The sequence below is a fragment of the Clinocottus analis genome, unplaced genomic scaffold, assembly GCF_023055335.1.
Source record: "Clinocottus analis isolate CAN_PGR_092001 unplaced genomic scaffold, fCliAna1.0.p SCAF_43, whole genome shotgun sequence".
Taxonomy (NCBI): Eukaryota; Metazoa; Chordata; class Actinopteri; order Perciformes; family Cottidae; genus Clinocottus; species Clinocottus analis.
The window spans coordinates 281,623-302,500 of record NW_027176187.1 but is presented as its reverse complement, the minus strand read 5'-3'; the positions used below and the strand labels follow the sequence as shown (position 1 = coordinate 302,500).

General features: G+C 49.2%; 3 protein-coding genes across 4 annotated transcripts in view; all 3 read left to right on the top strand.

Annotated features, from left to right (window-relative positions):
• polr1h (RNA polymerase I subunit H) overlaps positions 1–1,058 on the top strand; it is a 4,428-nt gene extending 3,370 nt beyond the window's left edge. For both annotated transcript variants that reach the window (XM_068599142.1, XM_068599143.1), the window contains exons 4-5: positions 1–80; positions 161–1,058. The exon at positions 1–80 is cut by the window's left edge and continues 30 nt beyond it. In XM_068599142.1, the coding sequence (XP_068455243.1) occupies positions 1–80; positions 161–185 (105 nt within the window). In that variant the 3' untranslated portion in view covers positions 186–1,058. The remainder of the gene's footprint in view (positions 81–160) is intronic.
• A 678-nt stretch (positions 1,059–1,736) lies between these two features.
• Positions 1,737–12,965, top strand: gtf2h4 (general transcription factor IIH, polypeptide 4). The gene is made up of 14 exons (XM_068599166.1): positions 1,737–1,888; positions 2,120–2,238; positions 2,321–2,425; positions 3,529–3,660; positions 3,825–4,010; positions 5,285–5,393; positions 6,578–6,646; positions 6,827–6,910; positions 7,441–7,609; positions 8,633–8,763; positions 10,111–10,158; positions 10,248–10,326; positions 12,246–12,307; positions 12,706–12,965. Exons 2-14 carry the CDS (start codon positions 2,123–2,125, stop codon positions 12,814–12,816), a joined length of 1,401 nt encoding a protein of 466 aa, XP_068455267.1. The 5' UTR covers positions 1,737–1,888; positions 2,120–2,122; the 3' UTR covers positions 12,817–12,965.
• A 1,170-nt stretch (positions 12,966–14,135) lies between these two features.
• On the top strand, positions 14,136–20,676 carry sh3bp5lb (SH3-binding domain protein 5-like, b). The gene is made up of 6 exons (XM_068599062.1): positions 14,136–14,613; positions 14,834–14,896; positions 15,033–15,161; positions 15,396–15,557; positions 17,003–17,176; positions 18,815–20,676. The coding sequence occupies exons 1-6, from the start codon at positions 14,359–14,361 to the stop codon at positions 19,406–19,408; spliced, it is 1,377 nt and encodes a 458-aa protein (XP_068455163.1). The 5' UTR covers positions 14,136–14,358; the 3' UTR covers positions 19,409–20,676.
• Positions 20,677–20,878: the final 202 nt, after the last annotated feature.

The window sequence follows — 20,878 nt, the reverse complement described above, 5'->3', positions numbered from 1 at the left end:
GAGGGCATGGTTTACCACACCAGGCAGATGAGGTCTGCAGATGAAGGGCAGACAGTCTTCTTCACCTGTATCCACTGCAGGTAATCATTGTGGGCGTGAATTTGAACATTTGGTGGTGCTGTGTGATCTTTTGCTGAGCATTTTGATTTGTGTGCTCCAGGTATCAAGAGAAGGAAGACTCCTGAGAGGAAGAGCAGCTCCCCAGTGTCGCTAGCTGGTGAGAGTGTCGTGTTGTGGGCACTAGAGGAGCGCTCCACATGGCAAACGCATACACGTTCTCAACCTTTAAGGTCCATGTATTACTGTAACATCCTAAAACTATCAGTGTTTCATGAATAAAGTGTGTGGCATGATTTTGACAAAGTAAAACTGTTGTTTTCATCTCAACTGAAAGTGATGCAGTAAAAGCGGCTCGCTGTTTCTGTCAATTCTGTTCATAGCATTTAACGGACAAATGGCTTCATTTTTAATGACGATGGTAGGTCTTGCCTGCAAACCCAAAGAAATGTGGTTAAAAAGCCGACCCGTTGTCATGACCACGTGCTTCCTGCGTGACGGCTGACACGCAGTCAGGGTGTCGGACAAGTCCAGCTGTTTGACAGATGTAATGGTGGGAGGCCAGGAATGAAAGGATGTGACTGATGACTTGTTACAGGAGATCAAAAGGTCCGACGCTCCCACTATGATGTATTAAGATTTTATAGCAAGCTCATGCCCGCCTCTGTTTTTACATTGAATCAATGAATTCCAAGATGCGATGATGTATGAAGTGCTAGAGGTTTTGTAATTACTGATTTAATGTATTCAGGCACCCATTGTTGGATCAGTGATGTTTGCAGATAATTAAACAGAATGTATAGCCACTTGTAAACGTGCATTTCATGGAATCAGACCGGGTTTTTACACTCATGGAAAACTTATCCAGACTTCTTGTGAAAGTCACGGAAAAGGGTTATATTCATGTGTTCATGACGTTCATTGACGATGAGTTTGAAATAATGAATCTGCTTGGAAAAGAAAGGCTCAACATATCAACAGCATACATGCAGGCATCTATATAAATGTTTATTTGTTGAATCAAACTATTGTCTCTCATTCATTTGTGTCATTTAAGGTTTACTGTATGCTTTGAATCCTCATTGTTAGTTTAAATACTACATTTGATCACTTTTTACTGTTTACACACAGATTTCACACAATGTTTGCTCATGAACGTTTAGTTTAAAGTCATGAAATCCACTAGTCAGGATGTGTGACCCTGAGAGCTCCTACAGAGCACATGGTCTCATGGCTCTGGGTCGTCCCGAACATCCATCTTAGCTGCAGGGATGAAATAAGGGATATATTGCTGCAACGCTACCATTCATCTTTAAGCATGACCTTGAAACCAAGGAGAACCGCTGAGGTCATGACCATCACATAGTCACTACACAAACTAGTGTCTGATTATCTAACTTAGCGTGTGTGTGTGTGTGTGTGTGTGTGTGTGTGTGTGTGTGTGTGTAAAGTAGTAATAGTTCTAGATACATGAACATATTACAGGGGTTGAGTCGGAAATGACGCAAAGACGTTTTTACTTTTATTTATTTGGGGTTCATGAATCCCGTCTTCCTCCTCGGTCCAGCAGGGGGCGATACTGCGCCTTCAACTTGTTCCACGTCGGCATTAAAATAGCAGAAGAAGAACATGACCAATAAGCTCGCTCGTATTACGGTCACATGACCTGAAAACATGGCCCCACAAGGAAAGAGAAGTGCCGGATGACAACAATGTAGTTACTTTGGACTTTAAAATAAGTTTACTGTCTGTGTTTCCGTCCTCGCGCTACACTGGACATTTGACCAGCGCATGCGAAGCAGCGTATTTCAAGACTTCCGGCCCCGATAACGTAAGTGACTTTGTTGAGAAGGACTGTTTTGAATGCAACACATCATTTGGGAATAAGCTGTTAACGCGCTGCTCACTAAATACAAGTTACGTATCAGGTAGCTACGTGTGCCCAACCAAAGGGTGGGCCACAGACCGAAGCCCGGCTCAGTCCCGTGTTTTCCGAGCTGGAGTAGCAGTGAGACGAGCCCACAGACCGCCATGTCCCGGTGACGCTGTCCTTCTCCTGTAGACCATGAAGCTGCGGGTCCAGCTGCAGTGCAAGAACCTGCACGAGTACCTGAGAGAGCTGAGCCCCGAGGTCCTGGACCGGCTGTACAACCACCCGGCCACATGTCTGGCGGTCTACAGGTTCGCTGCGGTGACACGTGATGCTGCTCATGTGGACTCCCGCCTCGCAGGAGGCATTAATACTGGCGCTGGTCTTCCACAGGGAACTCCCCTCTCTGGCCAAGAACTACGTGATGCGCATGCTGTTCCTGGACCAGCCGCTCCCCCAGGCTGCTCTGGCTCTGTGGGTGAAGGTAGACAGTCAGAAGTAAGTCACCTCCCGTGTTGTGTCTCATTACACGTCGGTGAAGCGTTTTTGTAACATTCCCCCACTGACCTGTTACTGGAGAGTTTTATTTGTGAGGACTGTTTTTAGGGATTAGTAGCACGAAGACAGCAGCTGTGACTGAACGGCATCCATCAGTCCTGTTGGCTGCTTCATGCCAGAAGTATTCAGTTTGGAGACGCAACAGGAACACATCACCACCACAGGATGTTGAAACCTACTGCAACAGGAAATGAGACTGTTTGACCCAACACCTGCATTTAATACATGTAATGGTACTACTGCATGTAATACTACTACTACATGTAATGGTACTACTACATGTAATGGTACTACTACATGTAATACTACTACTACATGTAATACTACTACTACATGTAATACTACTACTACATGTAATGGTACTACTGCATGTAATACTACTACTACATGTAATGGTACTACTGCATGTAATACTACTACTACATGTAATACTACTACTACATGTAATGGTACTACTGCATGTAATACTACTACTACATGTAATGGTACTACTGCATGTAATACTACTACTACATGTAATGGTACTACTGCATGTAATACTACTACTACATGTAATGGTACTACTACATGTAATACTACTACTACATGTAATACTACTACTACATGTAATGGTACTACTGCATGTAATACTACTACTACATGTAATGGTACTACTGCATGTAATACTACTACTACATGTAATGGTACTACTGCATGTAATACTACTACTACATGTAATGGTACTACTACATGTAATGGTACTACTACATGTAATGGTACTACTGCATGTAATGGTACTACTACATGTAATACTACTACTGCATGTAATACTACTACTACATGTAATGGTACTACTGCATGTAATGGTACTACTGCATGTAATACTACTACTACATGTAATGGTACTACTGCATGTAATACTACTACTACATGTAATGGTACTACTGCATGTAATGGTACTACTGCATGTAATGGTACTACTGCATGTAATGGTACTACTACATGTAATGGTGTGTGTGTGTGTGTGTGTGTGTGTGTGTGTGTGTGTGTGTGTGTGTGTGCAGGGATCATGATGGGTGTGTGCTGGTGCTGGCAGGACTCCGCCTGTGGCACAGCCAGCAGCTGCAGGGCGGGCTGCAAGGGTACATCTTAAACCCAGTGTTCAAAGACAACCTGAGGATCGCGCTGCTGGGCGGGTAGGTCTGCTGCTGGGAACATCCAGCTCGTGTCTCCACCAGCTTCAATGTGACACTTCAGGTCAAGCATCCAACGCGGTCGCAGCACCGCGCTCCCACAGTGAAAGCCAGGTCTGTCGCTGTAGCTGCATCCTGCTGTTGCAGTAACGCCGTGTCTGACACAGGGGCAAAGCCTGGGCAGACGAGGGCAGCGCTCTGGGTCCGGACCGCCACGCGCGGGACATCGAGAGTCTGGACCGCTACGCCATGGAGCGCTGGGAGGTCATCCTGCAGTTCATGGTGGGGTCTCCCTGCGCGGCCGTCAGCCAGGACCTGGCTCAGCTGCTGGTGCAAGCAGGCCTCATGAAAGGGTACACGTTCATTTCTTCTCTGTGAAATGTCACTTCTGCTGCTCCGTCAGGTTGGAATTGTACTGTCACATTTCTGTCGTCTTAAATATAAGGCTGTAGAACTTGCTAGTTTAAAAAGGCTGACTTCAGAGATAAGAAGGCAACTGCAGCTTCTCGTCTGATTGCATCAGCTGTGGCTGAACAAAGAAAGCTCCATGAGGTGGTTGGTTTAAGAAACCCAGACAAGAGACTTTCCAAGATGGCGGAGTGAACAGTCACGCAGTTTTGAGCTCTCTTAACTCGGCGACGATAAACCCTCAAAAGTCCATCCATCCATCCATTTTCTGCCGCTTATCCGGGGTTCCCTCTCACCCGCAACATGTTCCAGCTCGTTCTGGGGGACCCCGAGACGTTCCCAGGCCAGCCGGGAGATATAATCCCTCCAGCGTGTCCTGGGTCTTCCCCGGGGCCTCTTCCCAGTTGGACGTGCCTGGAAAACCTCTAATGGGAGGCGTCCAGGAGGCATCCGGATGAGATGAACCACCTCAGCTGACTCCTTTCGATACGAAGGAGCAGCGGCTCGACTCCAAGCTCCCTCCTGATGTCCGAGCTCCTTACCCTATCTCTAAGGCTGAGCCCGGCCACCCTATGGAGGAAGCTCATTTCGGCCGCTTGCATCCGCGACTTCGTTCTTTAGGTCACGACCCAGAGTTCGTGACCATAGGTGAGGGTTGGAACGTAGACCGACCAGTAAATGGAGAGCTTCACCTTCCGACTCAGCTCCCTCTTCACCAAGACGGACCGGTACAGCGCCTGTTTTACTGCTGCAGCCGCACCGATCCGCCTGTCGATCTCCCGCTCCACCTTACCCTCACTCCTGAACAAGAGCCCTGAGATACTTGAACTCTTTCGCTTGGGGCAGGCATGTTGTCCCCACCTGAAGGGAGCAATCCACCGGTTTCCGGCAGAGAACCATGGCCTCGGATTTGGAGGCGCTAACCCTCATCCCTGCCGCTTCACACTCGGCTGCAAAACGCCCCTCAAAAATCATAAGTTAGTTAAATAAGTCCAATGTAGAAGGGAATAAATAAAGATGTCGGATATACAAAGAAAACTAAGTCAGAGGTGATGGATAGATAGTTTCATTTTTTGTTTTATTTCTTGTTGTTGTTGATGATTTGTGTTGGTGTAGTTATTGTTGAATAAAAGTCTTGTGGTGTTGGTGGCTCACGCATGCCTCTGAAGCCCACAGGTGTCGCTCTGACCCCACGTTGTCCTGTGTGCTCTGTTGTCAGTGAGGCAGGAGAGGCGCCCTACATCACGTCAGCTGGTTTCCAGTTCCTCCTCCTGGACACAGCCTCTCAGCTGTGGTACTTCACTCTGCAGTACCTCAAAACTGCTCAGGTATCTGGATTATCTGCTTTTTGACCTGATTAGCTTTAAATCATCCATCTAGCATTAGATGTGCAACACGTAAGATCTGGCAGAACTTTCATTTCAGACCTTCACAAGTGAACTCCAGCGGTAGTGCAGTGTTGACGTTGTATCAAAGATGCCTAAACCTGCCAACCAGCTGGCCTCGGCCCGTCCAGTCGTGTACCTCTTGAGGCTTTAGTGACTCAGTGTAGCATCCGGTCTGTCCTCAGTCCAACAAGAGGACCAAGGAGAGTCATTCTGTGTACGTTTCATAGTTTCTTTATTGGATCAAATCCAAAGAAGCAGAAACAAGAACTGCTTCCTGGCAGCCACCAGGAGAGCCTTTCAGTGGGTCCCGCCTCCTGCCGTCTGATCCTCTCCTTACAAGCAGCAAACCTTCGGTTGCTGCCGGTGAACCGGTTGAATCCAGCGACCGCTGCCTTAACCACCACGAGCGTTGTAGCGGCGTAGGTACGGCGTCGACGTGGCGCAGAAACAAACTAAGCTTAAGGCTCTCCAGCCTCACAGCTCTTCATCATTCCTGCTTCAAGCGCAGCAGCAGCTGCTGCAGACTCTTGGGGACTCGTTCCACACCAAACAGGAGGAGAATAAAGGCTCTGGCAGTGTGGAGGTCTGGAAACAGCACTCAGACCTTACGGTCGAGATGTTCCTGTTTACACACAATGTAAGGGAACAAATAGATGCATTGTTAGGAGAAACAAAGAAACATAATTACTTAAAGACTCTTAATGGCAAAGATCTGCAGGAAGTGTGAAGTTTCAGTGCTGGTGGTTACCATTACATTTCATTTAGCTGAGGCTTTTCTCCAAAGAGACAATAAGTACATTCAACGTGAGAACAAACTCAGAAGAAGAATCAGGGAACGTTTAAGTTACTCGAGTGCTGCTACTGCGCTCGCTTCCTTACTCAAGGTCCCAGCATGCTCACGGTGTGTGTGGCATGAGTCTGTGGTCATGCACATCATACAGAGTTTACCGTAAGCTACGTTCATGTGTTCTCATGTCAGTCACCGGTGTTTGTTAGAGACGTTCATGTGTTTCATTTCATGAGCTGCATTTGATGGACGTGACTCTCTGATGGACGTGACTCTCTGATGGACGTGACTCTCTGATGGACGTGACTCTCTGATGGACGTGTGCTCTCTCTTGCAGTCCAGAGGGATGGAGCTGGTGGAGATCTTGTCCTTCTTGTTCCAGCTGAGCTTCTCTACGCTTGGCAGAGTGAGTGCCGTGTGTGTGTGTGTGTGTGTGTGTGTGTGTGTGTGTGTGTGTGTGTGTGTGTGTGTGTGTGTGTGTGTGTGTGTGTGTGTGTGTGTGTGTGTGTGTGTGTGTGTGTGTGTGTGTGTGTGTGTGTGTGTGTGTGTGTGTGTGTTTTGATCATGTCTTGCCTGTGTGCCTCAGGATTACTCCGTGGAGGGCATGAGCGAGTCATTACTCACCTTCCTGCAGCACCTGAGGGAGTTTGGACTGGTCTTCCAGAGGAAGGTGAGTCAGGATCCACTAACACAACGTGTGTGACTGCACTGAGAACATCATGATGGGCGACAGCTGTACTTGCATTGCAGCCAGATATCAGTGTGTGTGTCGTCAGCAGAAGTGTGGTCTTGCCTCAGACATCCAGACGAGTCAGCACGCTTTAAACGTTGAATTAAAACTGTTCCTAGCATTGGGATTGGTGCATTAAACTTGAGTTCTACAATCAATCCAACTTTATTTCACACTTTAGGTCCAGAAAATACAAAACAATTACATTGAATGAAATGCAAACGAAAGCACATTTAAAAGGCATCACGCTACCAACGCCTTCTAAAGAGACTGTACCGACGTCCTCTCAGCTGACTGGTAGCATGGAGGACGACACTTAACCCTTTAGTCCAGTCTACTCTTTAACTTAGATAAGAATAACATAAGACATAAGGGAAACTGTTAAAAGATATCTCATATAGCTTGAAGTCATGACATGTCTGTATATTTATGAGTTCATATTCTTTAATTCTTCTGACTATCGTCATCAGAGGAAGTCAAGGCGGTACTACCCTACCAGACTAGCCATCACCCTGGCTGCAGGAGTCACTACCACCTCTTCTTCTTCTTCCTCCTCCTCCTCCATCTCCTCCATCCCTGGTACTGGAGACGCAGGCTTCATTGTGGTAGAAACCAATTATCGTATCTACGCCTACACAGGTATGTTCCAACACTGGAAGCTTCCTGTGCTGCATGCTAACACTACATGACATCATTCACCCATTCACACACTGATGGAGGAGCACATGAAGGCACCACCTGTCCATCAGGACTAACATTCACACTGATGGAGGAGCTACATGAAGGTACCACCTGTCCATCAGGACTAACATTCACACTGATGGAGGAGCTACATGAAGGTACCACCTGTCCATCAGGACTAACATTCACACTGATGGAGGAGCACATGAAGGCACCACCTGTCCATCAGGACTAACATTCACACTGATGGAGGAGCTACATGAAGGTACCACCTGTCCATCAGGACTAACATTCACACTGATGGAGGAGCACATGAAGGCACCACCTGTCCATCAGGACTAACATTCACCCTGATGGAGGAGCTACATGAAGGTACCACCTGTCCATCAGGACTAACATTCACACTGATGGAGGAGCACATGAAGGCACCACCTGTCCATCAGGACTAACTCACATTCAGACACTGTAGGCGCAGCTACAGGGGACATTTAGGGTTAAGTGTCTTGCTCAGAGCATCTGCGGTTCAATCCCTGATCCTTAATTGAAGGAAGACCCTGCTGTACCACTGAGCCACAGTCACCCACAAAATATAAATAAATACATTTTTCATACGTCCCTATTGAAAGAGATCCTTTGAGAAGACTGTGGACTGGATGGATTAAACAGCAGCTGAATACAAGAGAAGTGAATCATTACCTCAGACTCTCCACACGTCTAGTCAGTCACAAAAAGCGAGAGTTCAGGCTGCATGTACGGACCTGGACTCAGGAAGTGGTTAGCTTAGCACATTTAGCATAGAAACGGGTATCTTTGCTTCGCCCAGTGTTCATAAAACGTACCAACACGTGCAGCTTTACACAAGATGTACATGGTAAAGTGTCCCTGTAGAGACCTCTCACAGTGCACATGCAGTGTACAAACACTTGAAGGACTCGCTGACGGAACCTTTTCTGACCTTTTGGGCTTTCCGTGTCCTCTCAGACTCCGAGCTCCAGATCGCCCTGGTGGCTCTCTTCAGTGAGATGCTGTACCGCTTCCCCAATGTGGTGGTGGCTCACGTCACCAGGGAGTCGGTTCAACAGGCCATCGCCAACGGCATCACGGCACAACAGGTACTGCGGCGGCTGAGGGGGGCGTCCAGAGCGCTTTTGTATTCACACTTCTCTCAGTAACACAGAGCAATGTACTCTATATGCTGCCACATTGTGGTCCAGCTGGCCCCAAAGTACCTCTTCTCATAACTCCCTGTTTGTGTTGATGTTGTGCATTTTGAGTACTTTAACAAGATTTAAACAATGTTACCTTAAGTGTGCTGGAGCCAGACGAGCTGAAACCAGCTGAGCCAGAAGGAGAATACTGCAGAACAAATGTCCTCCTGCAGCGAGTCAGAGCTCAGAGTGAATGCATGTCACAGAGGCCACCGTCAGAATGACGTCCTGGACGCTGAGCCTCCTCTGCGTCTGCTCCAGTGTGACGGGCGTGCGGCGGCACGGCCCCGTTAAACTAGCGGAGGCTTCACGCTGTCCGTCTGGTGTGGTTCCGCCTCCACTGCCGCTGCCGGTCACACACACGGTGATGTTGGGTGGAGCTGTGGCTTCTATCCCGTCACGTGAGGCGTCTCTTTCTGTCTGGACACACACGGGTTAAAGCAGGGGTGGGCAAAGTGCGGCCCGGCGTTTTAATCTGTCCCGCCAGTAATAATAATGATAATAATAGTTTGGTGTGTAAATGTTGTTAATGTTAGGCCTGGCGCTGTGGGCGGGCCTGGCGTACACACCGTACATTTTTACAGACAGTAACATTTACTTTCCACAGCTCCAGCCTGAAACCCGCTGAGTGGAGCTACTGAGCTGTCAGGGTTAGGAACTTAAGTCATGGTTTCACATTTATAAAATATACCACGGAACTGCATGCTGGGAAGTCCTGTCAAACTCCATCGCAGAGAGTACTTACATGAATTCAGGCTATTGTCCGGCCCTCCACAATATTTTCTGTTCCTCATGCGGCCCCCTGGGAAAAATAACTCCCCCCCCCCCCCCTGGGTTACAGCAACACCTGTTTGAAAGCACCTGGTGGAAACATGTTTTCCTTGTCTGAGGTCAACAAGTCCACATTCTCTCCAGCGTGACGAGGTTCCTAAATAAAGCCTAGCGCCTCCAGACCACTTACTGACGCTGTTGTGTGTCCGTCTGCAGCCCCTCGGCAGGGAGAGGCCTCAGTGTTCCTCATCGTGATGAGAAGCAGTCAGTTCCTAACTGGTCAGGATGTTGATTACTTCCAGTGGGCCAGAAACGTGTCTGTTTCTTATTTCTATTTCAAATCTACACTATCAACAATGCACTGTTCTGAGAATGTCTTCCAGAAATCCCTCCAAACCAAAAGGGTTTTAAAGTGTTATGGAAATACTTCTCACCTGCATGCGTAGATCAGACCTCCCTTGAAGTGTTTTCTCCCTGCAGATCATCCACTTCCTGAGGACCAGAGCTCACCCCATCATGCTCAAACAGGTACGCCCCCCCCCCCCCCCCCCCTCACTCACACCTCGTTCCTACCAATGCGGCTCTGCAGTGTCTTCACCTTCACGTCTGTGCTCCAGACTCCAGTGCTGCCTCCAACTATAACGGATCAGATCCGCCTGTGGGAGCTGGAGCGAGACCGGCTGCAGTTCACAGAGGGTGAGCTGTCTGACATTTACTATTTCCCCTGTTTTACTTTGTCTCATTTTATCTGTCTCAGATCTGCTCCTGTTGTAATGTGCACACTTGCTGCGTGTTAACTTTTTGTGAGGATGCATTCAGTATCGTGTTCTAAGCAGCAACATTCAGCACAACAGCTGAGGAGCACAGAGCAGACGTGAAGAAGACCTTTCTACCTGCCACCTGGGAACTGGCTTCTATTAGAGAATTTACTGGATTTTAAGCTTCAATAACATTATCAAAACATGTCTTTATATTTGTAAGGAGTGTGTGTGTGTGTGTGTGTGTGTATGTGAGTCAGTGAGTGAGTGAGGCAGGCAGTAACTTCTCCCGCTCTCGTGTGTGTGTGTGTGTGAGAGAGTCAGTGTGTGTGTGAGAGAGTCAGTGTGTGTGTGAGAGAGTCAGTGAGTGTGTGAGAGAGTCAGTGAGTGTGTGAGAGAGTCAGTGAGTGTGTGAGAGAGTCAGTGAGTGTGTGAGAGAGTCAGTGAGTGTGTGAGAGAGTCAGTGAGTGTGTGAGAGAGTCAGTGAGTGTGTGAGAGAGTCAGTGAGTGTGTGAGAGAGTCAGTGAGTGTGTGAGAGAGTCAGTGAGTGTGTGAGAGAGTCAGTGAGTGTGTGAGAGAGTCAGTGAGTGTGTGAGAGAGTCAGTGAGTGTGTGAGAGAGTCAGTGAGTGTGTGTGAGAGTCAGTGAGTGTGTGTGAGAGTCAGTGAGTGTGTGTGAGAGTCAGTGAGTGTGTGTGAGAGAGTCAGTGTGTGTGTGAGAGAGTCAGTGTGTGTGTGAGAGAGTCAGTGTGTGTGTGAGAGAGTCAGTGTGTGTGTGAGAGAGTCAGTGAGTGTGTGAGAGAGTCAGTGAGTGTGTGAGAGAGTCAGTGAGTGTGTGAGAGAGTCAGTGAGTGTGTGAGAGAGTCAGTGAGTGTGTGTGAGAGTCAGTGAGTGTGTGTGAGAGAGTCAGTGTGTGTGTGAGAGAGTCAGTGTGTGTGTGAGAGAGTCAGTGTGTGTGTGAGAGAGTCAGTGAGTGTGTGTGAGAGTCAGTGAGTGTGAGTGAGAGTCAGTGAGTGAGTGAGTGAGAGTCAGTGAGTGAGTGAGAGTCAGTGAGTGAGAGTCAGTGAGTGAGTGAGTGAGAGTCAGTGAGTGAGTGAGAGTCAGTGAGTGAGTGAGAGTCAGTGAGTGAGTGAGTGAGAGTCAGTGAGTGAGTGAGAGTCAGTGAGTGAGTGAGAGTCAGTGAGTGAGTGAGTGAGAGTCAGTGAGTGAGTGAGAGTCAGTGAGTGAGTGAGTGAGTGAGAGTCAGTGAGTGAGTGAGAGTCAGTGAGTGAGTGAGAGTCAGTGTGTGAGTGAGTGAGTGAGAGTCAGTGTGTGAGTGAGTGAGTCAGTGTGTGTGTGAGTGAGTGAGTGAGAGTCAGTGTGTGAGTGAGTGAGTCAGTGTGTGTGTGAGTGAGTGAGTGAGAGTCAGTGTGTGAGTGAGTGAGTCAGTGTGTGTGTGAGTCAGTGAGTGAGTGAGTGAGTGAGTGAGAGTCAGTGTGTGAGTGAGTGAGTCAGTGTGTGTGTGAGTGAGTGAGAGAGTGAGAGTCAGTGAGTGAGTGAGTGAGTCAGTGTGTGTGTGAGTGAGTCAGTGAGTGAGTGAGTGAGTGAGTGAGAGTCAGTGAGTGAGTGAGTGAGAGTCAGTGAGTGAGTGAGTGAGAGTCAGTGTGTGAGTGAGTGAGAGTCAGTGAGTGAGTGAGTGAGTGAGTGAGAGTCAGTGTGTGAGTGAGTGAGTCAGTGAGTGAGTGAGTGAGTGAGAGTCAGTGAGTGAGTGAGAGTCAGTGAGTGAGTGAGTGAGAGTCAGTGTGTGAGTGAGTGAGAGTCAGTGAGTGAGTGAGTGAGAGTCAGTGAGTGAGGCAGTAACTTCTCCCGCTCTCCTGCAGGTGTGCTCTACAACCAGTTCCTGTCCCAGGCCGACTTTGAGGTGCTGCGAGACAGAGCTCAGGTTGGGTTTCATCTCTCTCTCCATCTTCTGTGTCTATGATCGCTGCATGTTCACACACTGTTTATGCTTTATTGCACATTTTCTTCCACAACAACAATTTTCCATGTTTTTGCAATTTTACAGTAATGAAATTACACATACACTACCAAGTATCTGGACATTTGTGCTCCCGGGTATTTGTGTGCTTCTGAAGGGAAGTCTGGCCTTCACTTTTATCTGGAGGTCGTACTCACCAGTCTGTCATGGCTCTGTCAACGAGTGTGCAGACATCGCTGATGACAGATCTGACGACCACACGAGCAGTCAGACATCCTCTGACCGACGCTGGAACAGGAGTCACTGTGACGTCCTGCTCGAGGCCGTCTGGAGCTCATGCTGTGTGTACTGTTGTGCTGCAGGGTCTGGGCTGTCTGGTGTGGCAGGACGTGGCTCACAGGGTGATGGTGGTGTCGCCTCTCGGACACAGCGAGGTCAAGAGGTTCTGGAAACGCCAGAAGACCAACACGTAACCGACCGCACACCAGACGTCGGGACAGTCTGCTTCCGCATTGATTCATTGCTATGAGTGCCGTAAGGAAGTGGAGATGATGTGACTCTTTTGTACGTGTCATTAAATGATGACTTCCATGTGATGTGGATTAAATGGTGATGAGAAGAACATGTACACCTCGACTCATTGGACCTTCCTTATCAAGTAGTTCTGTCATTTGCAGATGAAATGGTGTCCATGAACAAGTTAAGGTTATCATGTTCTTATTTAAAGGTGTGGAGGCGTTGACCACCAGTAGCACTGGAGCACCGTGGGGCTCCATTAGTCCACATGGACCAGCCATTAAGCTGTTTGTCTACACTTGCTTCCTTTCCTGGCTTCTTTTCCTCTTGTCTTAGTCACAACAGATGTAAGGAGAGAGGAGTCAAGGCAGCATGCTTTTAACAAATGAGACATTGTTGTCTTGGTTTTGAAGACATTTAATAGATATGACACTGGTGCAGTACATGGACCTGCACTGGACCGATATCTGACCCGAGTATCGTTAACGGGTATGAATTGTATCCTGATGGAGCCTCCGGAAGAATTCATCCCAACAACTTCTCTCCTTCTGGTAAATGTATTGTCACAAGCAAAGTAGAAGCGCAGCGAGTGTTGAGTCAACACGCAGGTTGAGCAATGAGCATGTTGGGCCCTTTCATACACAGGCTGCAGAGCATCGTCCCAGCACCTCACGGTCTAACCTGTCCAGGACGAGGGACCCGTGTTCTCTTCTCTCTGACTGGGCCGTCTTCTCTCATGCAAACATCCTGCGTGGGTGTGGAGTGGACCTGGAGGACGGGTTGAGGAGCAGTTCCCACAGGCTGATCCCAGCTTCACTCTTATTCTGACTGCAGGAACCTGAACTTTCATCAACAAGAGTTAATAAGAATATGTACAGAATATGAGGACTTGTATGATCAGTATCTCAGTATTCCTGTTTGTAGTTTTTTTCAAATTGTATTAACTTCAAACCACAAACTCAGCAACCATAATGCTGAAAGGAGCCGGGAGCAGACTTCACCATCTCTTCATGGACTCAGGCCACATGCCGTTAGACTGTGACACCAGTTTATTATATTTGCCTCTTAACGGGAGCAATTGAGTGCGAGTGTCTTGCCCAAGGACACATCAACATGAACTAGTGGAGCCAGGGATTGAACCAGCAATGCTCTGCCCGAAGGACGACCTGCTCTCTCTCTCACACACACACTCACACACACACACACACACACACACACACACACACACACACACACACACACACACAGTGAGGGAGCCCTCGTGGGTCTGCCTGGCGACAGACTCGGTGTGTTATTGAGAAGTTGGACCACAACACGTGGACGTTCATCAGCAGCAGCGCGAGACCCCGCAGGGACTGAGGCCGCGCGGCTCCGATGGCCAGCGGGACCGGGCCGGAGAGCTTCGTCACGCGGCTCAGGAGACAGCGACACGCCGACCGAGTCGCTGGCCGGCGGCGGGAAGCTAACGCACAAGAACCGCAACGGAACGACAGGCCCCCATGGAGCCACGCACGTCGCGTGAAACCCCGGACGGCGCGGGGTTCCCCAAACCAGTCGGTCTGCGGGAGGAGACCCCGGGGGAAGAGGCGGAGGGCGGACCGCGCAGCTCCGCCATGTTGAGGCGGGGAGGAGGGGACGAAGACTCCGCGGAGGAGGTGCGAGCGCCGCGCGGGGACGAAGCCGACAACCCTGGAGGGGCCGCGGGGGAAGAGGATGCCGGCCACCACGAGGACGAGCTGGACCCAAGGATTCAGGTTCGATACCAAATGGGCGATATCAACTTATCACCGACGTAACGTTAGCCAGGCGGACACGGCCCGGTACCGGGGCTCCGGGTCCAGCTTCACCTGAGTACCGTTACTTGTAGCGCAGCTAAACGCATGACCATGGGACGTTCACGGTCCAGGCTCGGCCGGGCACCGGGGCCGGTACCGGGGATGTCCGCCTCACTGTCTGCTGCTCATGTGTCCCCAGGAGGAGCTGGAGCAGCTCAACCAGGCCAGCGACGAGATCAACCATCTGGAGCTGCAGCTGGATGTGAGCACCAGTTTGTGTTGTGGTGTGGGACGTGGGTCGGTTGGCCCGTGGGTCTGTGGGTCTGTTGGCCCGTGGGTCTGTGGGTCTGTTGGCCCGTGGGCCCTGCTCAGGTGCTGACATGCTGTGTGTCCCCCAGGAGGCCCGGTCCAGCTACCGGAGGATCCTCACGGACTCCGCTCGGAAGCTCAACACGCAGGGCTCCCAGCTCGGTGCATGCATTGAGAAAGCAAGGCCCTACTACGAGGCCCGCAGACTGGCCAAAGAGGTACGAGTGTGTGTGTGTGTGTGTGTGTGTGTGTGTGTGTGTGTGTGTGTGTGTGTGTGTGCCTGTGTGTGTGTGTGTGTGCGTGCCTGTGTGTGTGTGTGTGTGCGTGCCTGTGTGTGTGTGTGTGCGTGCCTGTGTGTGTGTGCGTGTGATGTTGTAGTGATGACCTGTATGTCTGATAAGATCATTAAGTTTTTAGTGTTCGACCCTGAGATGTTGCCGTCTGCTCTCCAGGCCCAGCACGAGACCCAGAAGGCTGCTCTGCGCTACGAGAGGGCCGCTTCCATGCACACGGCTGCCAGAGAGATGGTGTACGTGGCAGAGCAGGGCCTCTTGGCGGACAGGAACACCATGGACCCCACCTGGCAGGAGATGCTGAACCACGCCACCGCCAAGGTACAGGCTCCTCCGCTCTATACGGCCGAGCAGGGCGGTGTCAGACCGCTATCTACAGGTTAAGTGATAATGAATGAAATACTACTGATTTCTTCAGCCCAACAGTAACAACATGTTATGTGGTTCACACTGGTGAACGTGGCTCAGTGGCGAGCAGTGTGTGAATGTTAGTTAGCTCCTCCCATCAGTGTATGAAGAGGCTCGTTCCAGATGAGCCAGTTCTGCGCAGAATCGATCGTCGGCGATCGACGCGCAATGCATGCTGGTTAGATTTGTGTCCGACCTGCTCCCGCCACATACTCTCGATCTCTCGATTTCAGAGCAAGGCGCTGCAGCAGCTCTCCCCCGACTGACTGGCCCAGTGCATGATGGGAAACGCCTGGCTCTCGTCACATCAGAGAGCTGATTGGTTCTTAGAACTGGCTCAACTCGAACAAGCCTATAGTTAGTCCTGATGGACAGGTGGTGCCTTCATGTAGCTCCTCCATCAGTGTGAATGTTAGTCCTGATGGACAGGTGGTACCTTCATGTAGCTCCTCCATCAGTGTGAATGTTAGTCCTGATGGACAGGTGGTACCTTCATGTAGCTCCTCCATCAGTGTGAATGTTAGTCCTGATGGACAGGTGGTACCTTCATGTAGCTCCTCCATCAGTGTGAATGTTAGTCCTGATGGACAGGTGGTACCTTCATGTAGCTCCTCCATCAGTGTGAATGTTAGTCCTGATGGACAGGTGGTACCTTCATGTAGCTCCTCCATCAGGGTGAATGTTAGTCCTGATGGACAGGTGGTGCCTTCATGTAGCTCCTCCATCAGTGTGAATGTTAGTCCTGATGGACAGGTGGTGCCTTCATGTAGCTCCTCCATCAGTGTGAATGTTAGTCCTGATGGACAGGTGGTGCCTTCATGTAGCTCCTCCATCAGTGTGAATGTTAGTCCTGATGGACAGGTGGTGCCTTCATGTAGCTCCTCCATCAGTGTGAATGTTAGTCCTGATGGACAGGTGGTGCCTTCATGGAGCTCCTCCATCAGTGTGAATGTTCTATGTGGTGTTAAAGAGCTTCCAGTGGTCACAAGACTAGAAAAGAGATAAACAATTCAAGTCATAATTCACATTAATTTCTTTCTCAGTTTCCAGGATTCCTGAGAGACTTTTCTGGACCCGATTCCATTCATATGAACCTTTTTATAGTGATACTCGTATGGTTTGTCAAAATAAACTCCTATTTGAATGTATTTTCTTCCTCCTTTTCCTCAGACTCCAGCAGAACATCTCTACGTGCTTGTAGAGATGTTCAGATAATGACTAGAATAGATAGGATGGGTAGAACAGAGCTATCCTGATGCTACCGTAAACACGCCGCTGCAGACTGTGTGTCCATCGCTCGAGAGTGTGCGTACAGACAAGCTGCTGTGTGACGTGTGAGCATGGTGTGTTCCTCTCAGGTCAACGAGGCCGAGGAGGAGCGCCTCCGCAGTGAGCGCGAGCACCAGCGCGTCACTCAGCTCTGCCAGGAGGCCGAGGCCCGAGTCCAGACCCTCCAGAAAGCCCTGAAGAAGGTCATCCTCAAATCCAAGCCGTACTTTGAACTGAAAGCTCAATTCAATCACATCCTGGAGGTTTGTACCAGCGGCACTATCGCAGCATGTGTTCCTCCTGATGGACTTTACCTGCATGTTGATGCACAGTCAGCAGAATGTGTGCGTGCTGGTGGATGGGCTTTAGCTTGCATGCACACCTTGTGATTTGAACACATTTAAGGGGTTAAAGTGGAAACTGAGTGTTGATTTCTGGTTTAGTGGCTCTTTAAATGCTACGTGCTACTGTATGAGTCATGTTATCTTCAGTGGTGTCTTCTGTGTTGCTGTGAACAAAGAGAACAAAGCTGTTGGTGTTTGTATGTAAAGCTACAGCTGGAGGAGCGCTGCTGGATTAGCATTGCTGTTATCCTGCCAGTGAGAGCGCTGCAGCACATTCATACATTCATAATGTGTGTGGGTACAAACCAGAGTTTAATGTCACGATGAACACATGAACGTCACAATGAAAACATGAACATCACGATGAACACACAGAACGTCACGATGAACACATGAACATCACGATGAACACATGAACATCACGATGAACACATGAACATCACGATGAACACACAGAACGTCACAATGAACACATGAACATCACGATGAACACATGAACATCACGATGAACACACAGAACGTCACAATGAACACATGAACATCACGATGAACACATGAACATCACGATGAACACACAGAACGTCACAATGAACACATGAACATCACGATGAACACATGAACATCACGATGAACACACAGAACGTCACGATGAACACATGAACATCACGATGAACACATGAACGTCACGATGAACACACAGAACGTCACGATGAACACACAGAACGTCACGATGAACACACAGAACGTCACAATGAACACATGAACATCACGATGAACACACAGAACGTCACAATGAACACATGAACATCACGATGAACACATGAACATCACGATGAACACACAGAACGTCACAATGAACACATGAACATCACGATGAACACATGAACATCACGATGAACACACAGAACGTCACAATGAACACATGAACATCACGATGAACACATGAACGTCACGATGAACACACAGAACGTCACGATGAACACATGAACATCACGATGAACACATGAACGTCACGATGAACACACAGAACGTCACGATGAACACACAGAACGTCACGATGAACACACAGAACGTCACGATGAACACACAGAACGTCACAATGAACACGTGAACATCACGATGAACACACAGAACGTCACGATGAACACATGAACGTCACGATGAACACAGAACATCACAATGAACACATGAACGTCACGATGAACACAGAACGTCACAATGAACACATGAACGTCACAATGAAAACATGAACATCACGATGAACACACAGAACGTCACAATGAACACATGAACATCACGATGAACACATGAACATCACGATGAACACACAGAACGTCACGATGAACACATGAACATCACGATGAACACACAGAACGTCACGATGAACACACAGAACGTCATAATGAACACATGAACATCACGATGAACACACAGAACGTCACGATGAACACATAGAACGTCACAATGAACACACAGAACGTCACAATGAACACACAGAACGTCACAATGAACACATGAACGTCACGATGAACACATGAACGTCTGTGCCCTTCACAGGAGCATAAGGCCAGAGTCGTAGCGCTGGAGGAGCGCGTGGCCAAGGTGAAGACGCGTTACTCTGTGGCCCTGAGGAACCTGGAGCAGATCAGCGAGCAGATCCACGCGCAGAGGGGCCGGGTGAGGGTCAGCAGGGGCCGTCCTGCGCTCTGCGGGGGGCGGAGCTCCCCTGTGGGCGCCGAGGCCGAGGGCAGAGCCACCGACGGCAGAGCCACCGACGGCAACAGTTGCGCGGGAGTCAGCGGAGTAGAGAGCAACTGGGCGGACGGAGAGAAAACTCGGCTGTGGGTGGAGAGGCACAGAGAGAGCGGCTGGGGCCAACGGGAGCAGGCGGAGCCCGCCGCCTCAGACCGCATGTCGGTCATCAGCCTGCAGACCGTCGCCTCGGACCTGGAAAAGTGTGACTCGGTGGGCCACCTGGGAGACATGAGCGACGCTGGCAGCGCTCTGGGGGAGGAGTGGGGCAGGAAGCCGGACCAGGGCCCGGTCAGCCGGGAGGAAGTGACCAAGGGGCCCCAGCAGGAGAAGGGAGGGGCTACTCAAGACAAGCAGGAGAGCTCCATCCAGCAGCACCACAGAAGTGTGAGTCTGTAAGGGTCACCAGGACGTTGTGGTGCCCAGGATGCAGGTTCATGGTGGTGCCCTGGATGCAGGTACATGGTGGTGCCCTGGATGCAGGTTCATGGTGGTGCCCTGGATGCAGGTTCATGGTGGTGCCCTGGATGCAGGTTCATGGTGGTGCCCTGGATGCAGGTTCATGGTGGTGCCCTGGATGCAGGTTCATGGTGGTGCCCTGGATGCAGGTTCATGGTGGTGCCCTGGATGCAGGTACATGGGTCGACTGAGTCTCTGCCTCGTGGCCATCAACAGAGACCCTGACCTCCACTCACTCTGCAGTATCTCTTCTGGGCAAAGCCGCATGAAACCAACAGAGGTGACGTGGAGTCTCCTTCAGCGTGGACTCTTGTTTAAGAATGAGTCCAGTTTGTTGTCACGCTGGTGTCTTTGCAGCTTCGCCTCCAGTAACACTGAGTGGGAACAGGTGTGAGTCCTTTCTGCAGGTCCTCCATCTCTCCCTCATGAGTCATCCTGAGGATTTGCTAGCAGCTGTCTTATTATCTGATGGCTTTTGTTTCCTGATCCAACTATTTTTTTTAAAGACAATCCAAATTTCTTGTCAATAATGATGGTCAAAACTGGAAAAATAACATAAAGCAGTATAACAAAACGTTAAAGTAAAGAGGTGCAGGTCTTATCACAAGACATCTTTATTTCAAGATATAATGTATAGAATGAAACTCAAATAATACCTCTCACCCATCGACGTGTGTCTATGGCTGGAGTTTCTTTATCTTCACCGGCTGTGTTCGGGACATTTATCCCCAGTCAGAAGGAAGGCTGAGACGCTCTCGTCCACGGGTCCGACACCTCGGTACGAGGCGTCTGCTGTGTGCTGCACAGCGAGAGCAGACGGCCAGAGCGGCTCTGGGCCGCATTCATGCCCAGCACCGTCCTCAGGTTCTGTCTATTGCTTTAGGACGTAACCACTGTGAAACGACCACAGGGCCCAGTCTTACTCGTCCACTCCTTATCAAGTGTGGCCATATGGCTTCATCTCCATATCGTGGGATGTTCATGTTTGAAGGAGGTGTTGTTGGATACAAAGAAATAAACAGTCAGCGGGAGTCACAAAAAGAACTTTACTGCTTCTTTGTTGGTCCTAACTCATCTGGTTTTGACTGAGCAAAACCAGTCTGATGCAGCTGAGTATGTACCTAACAAAGTCCCCAGAGTCGAGCTCAATGCAAGATATTTGCATGAAAAATGTGTGTGTGTGTGTGTGTGTGTGTGTGTGTGTGTGTGTGTGTGTGTATATATATGTGTATATATATATAGATATAGATATATATATCTATAGATATAGATATAGATAGATATAGATATATATAGATATCTATATATATATATAGAGATATATATCTATATAGAGATATATAGATAGATATATATCTATATATAAATAGATATATATCTATATAGAGATATAGATATATATAGATATAG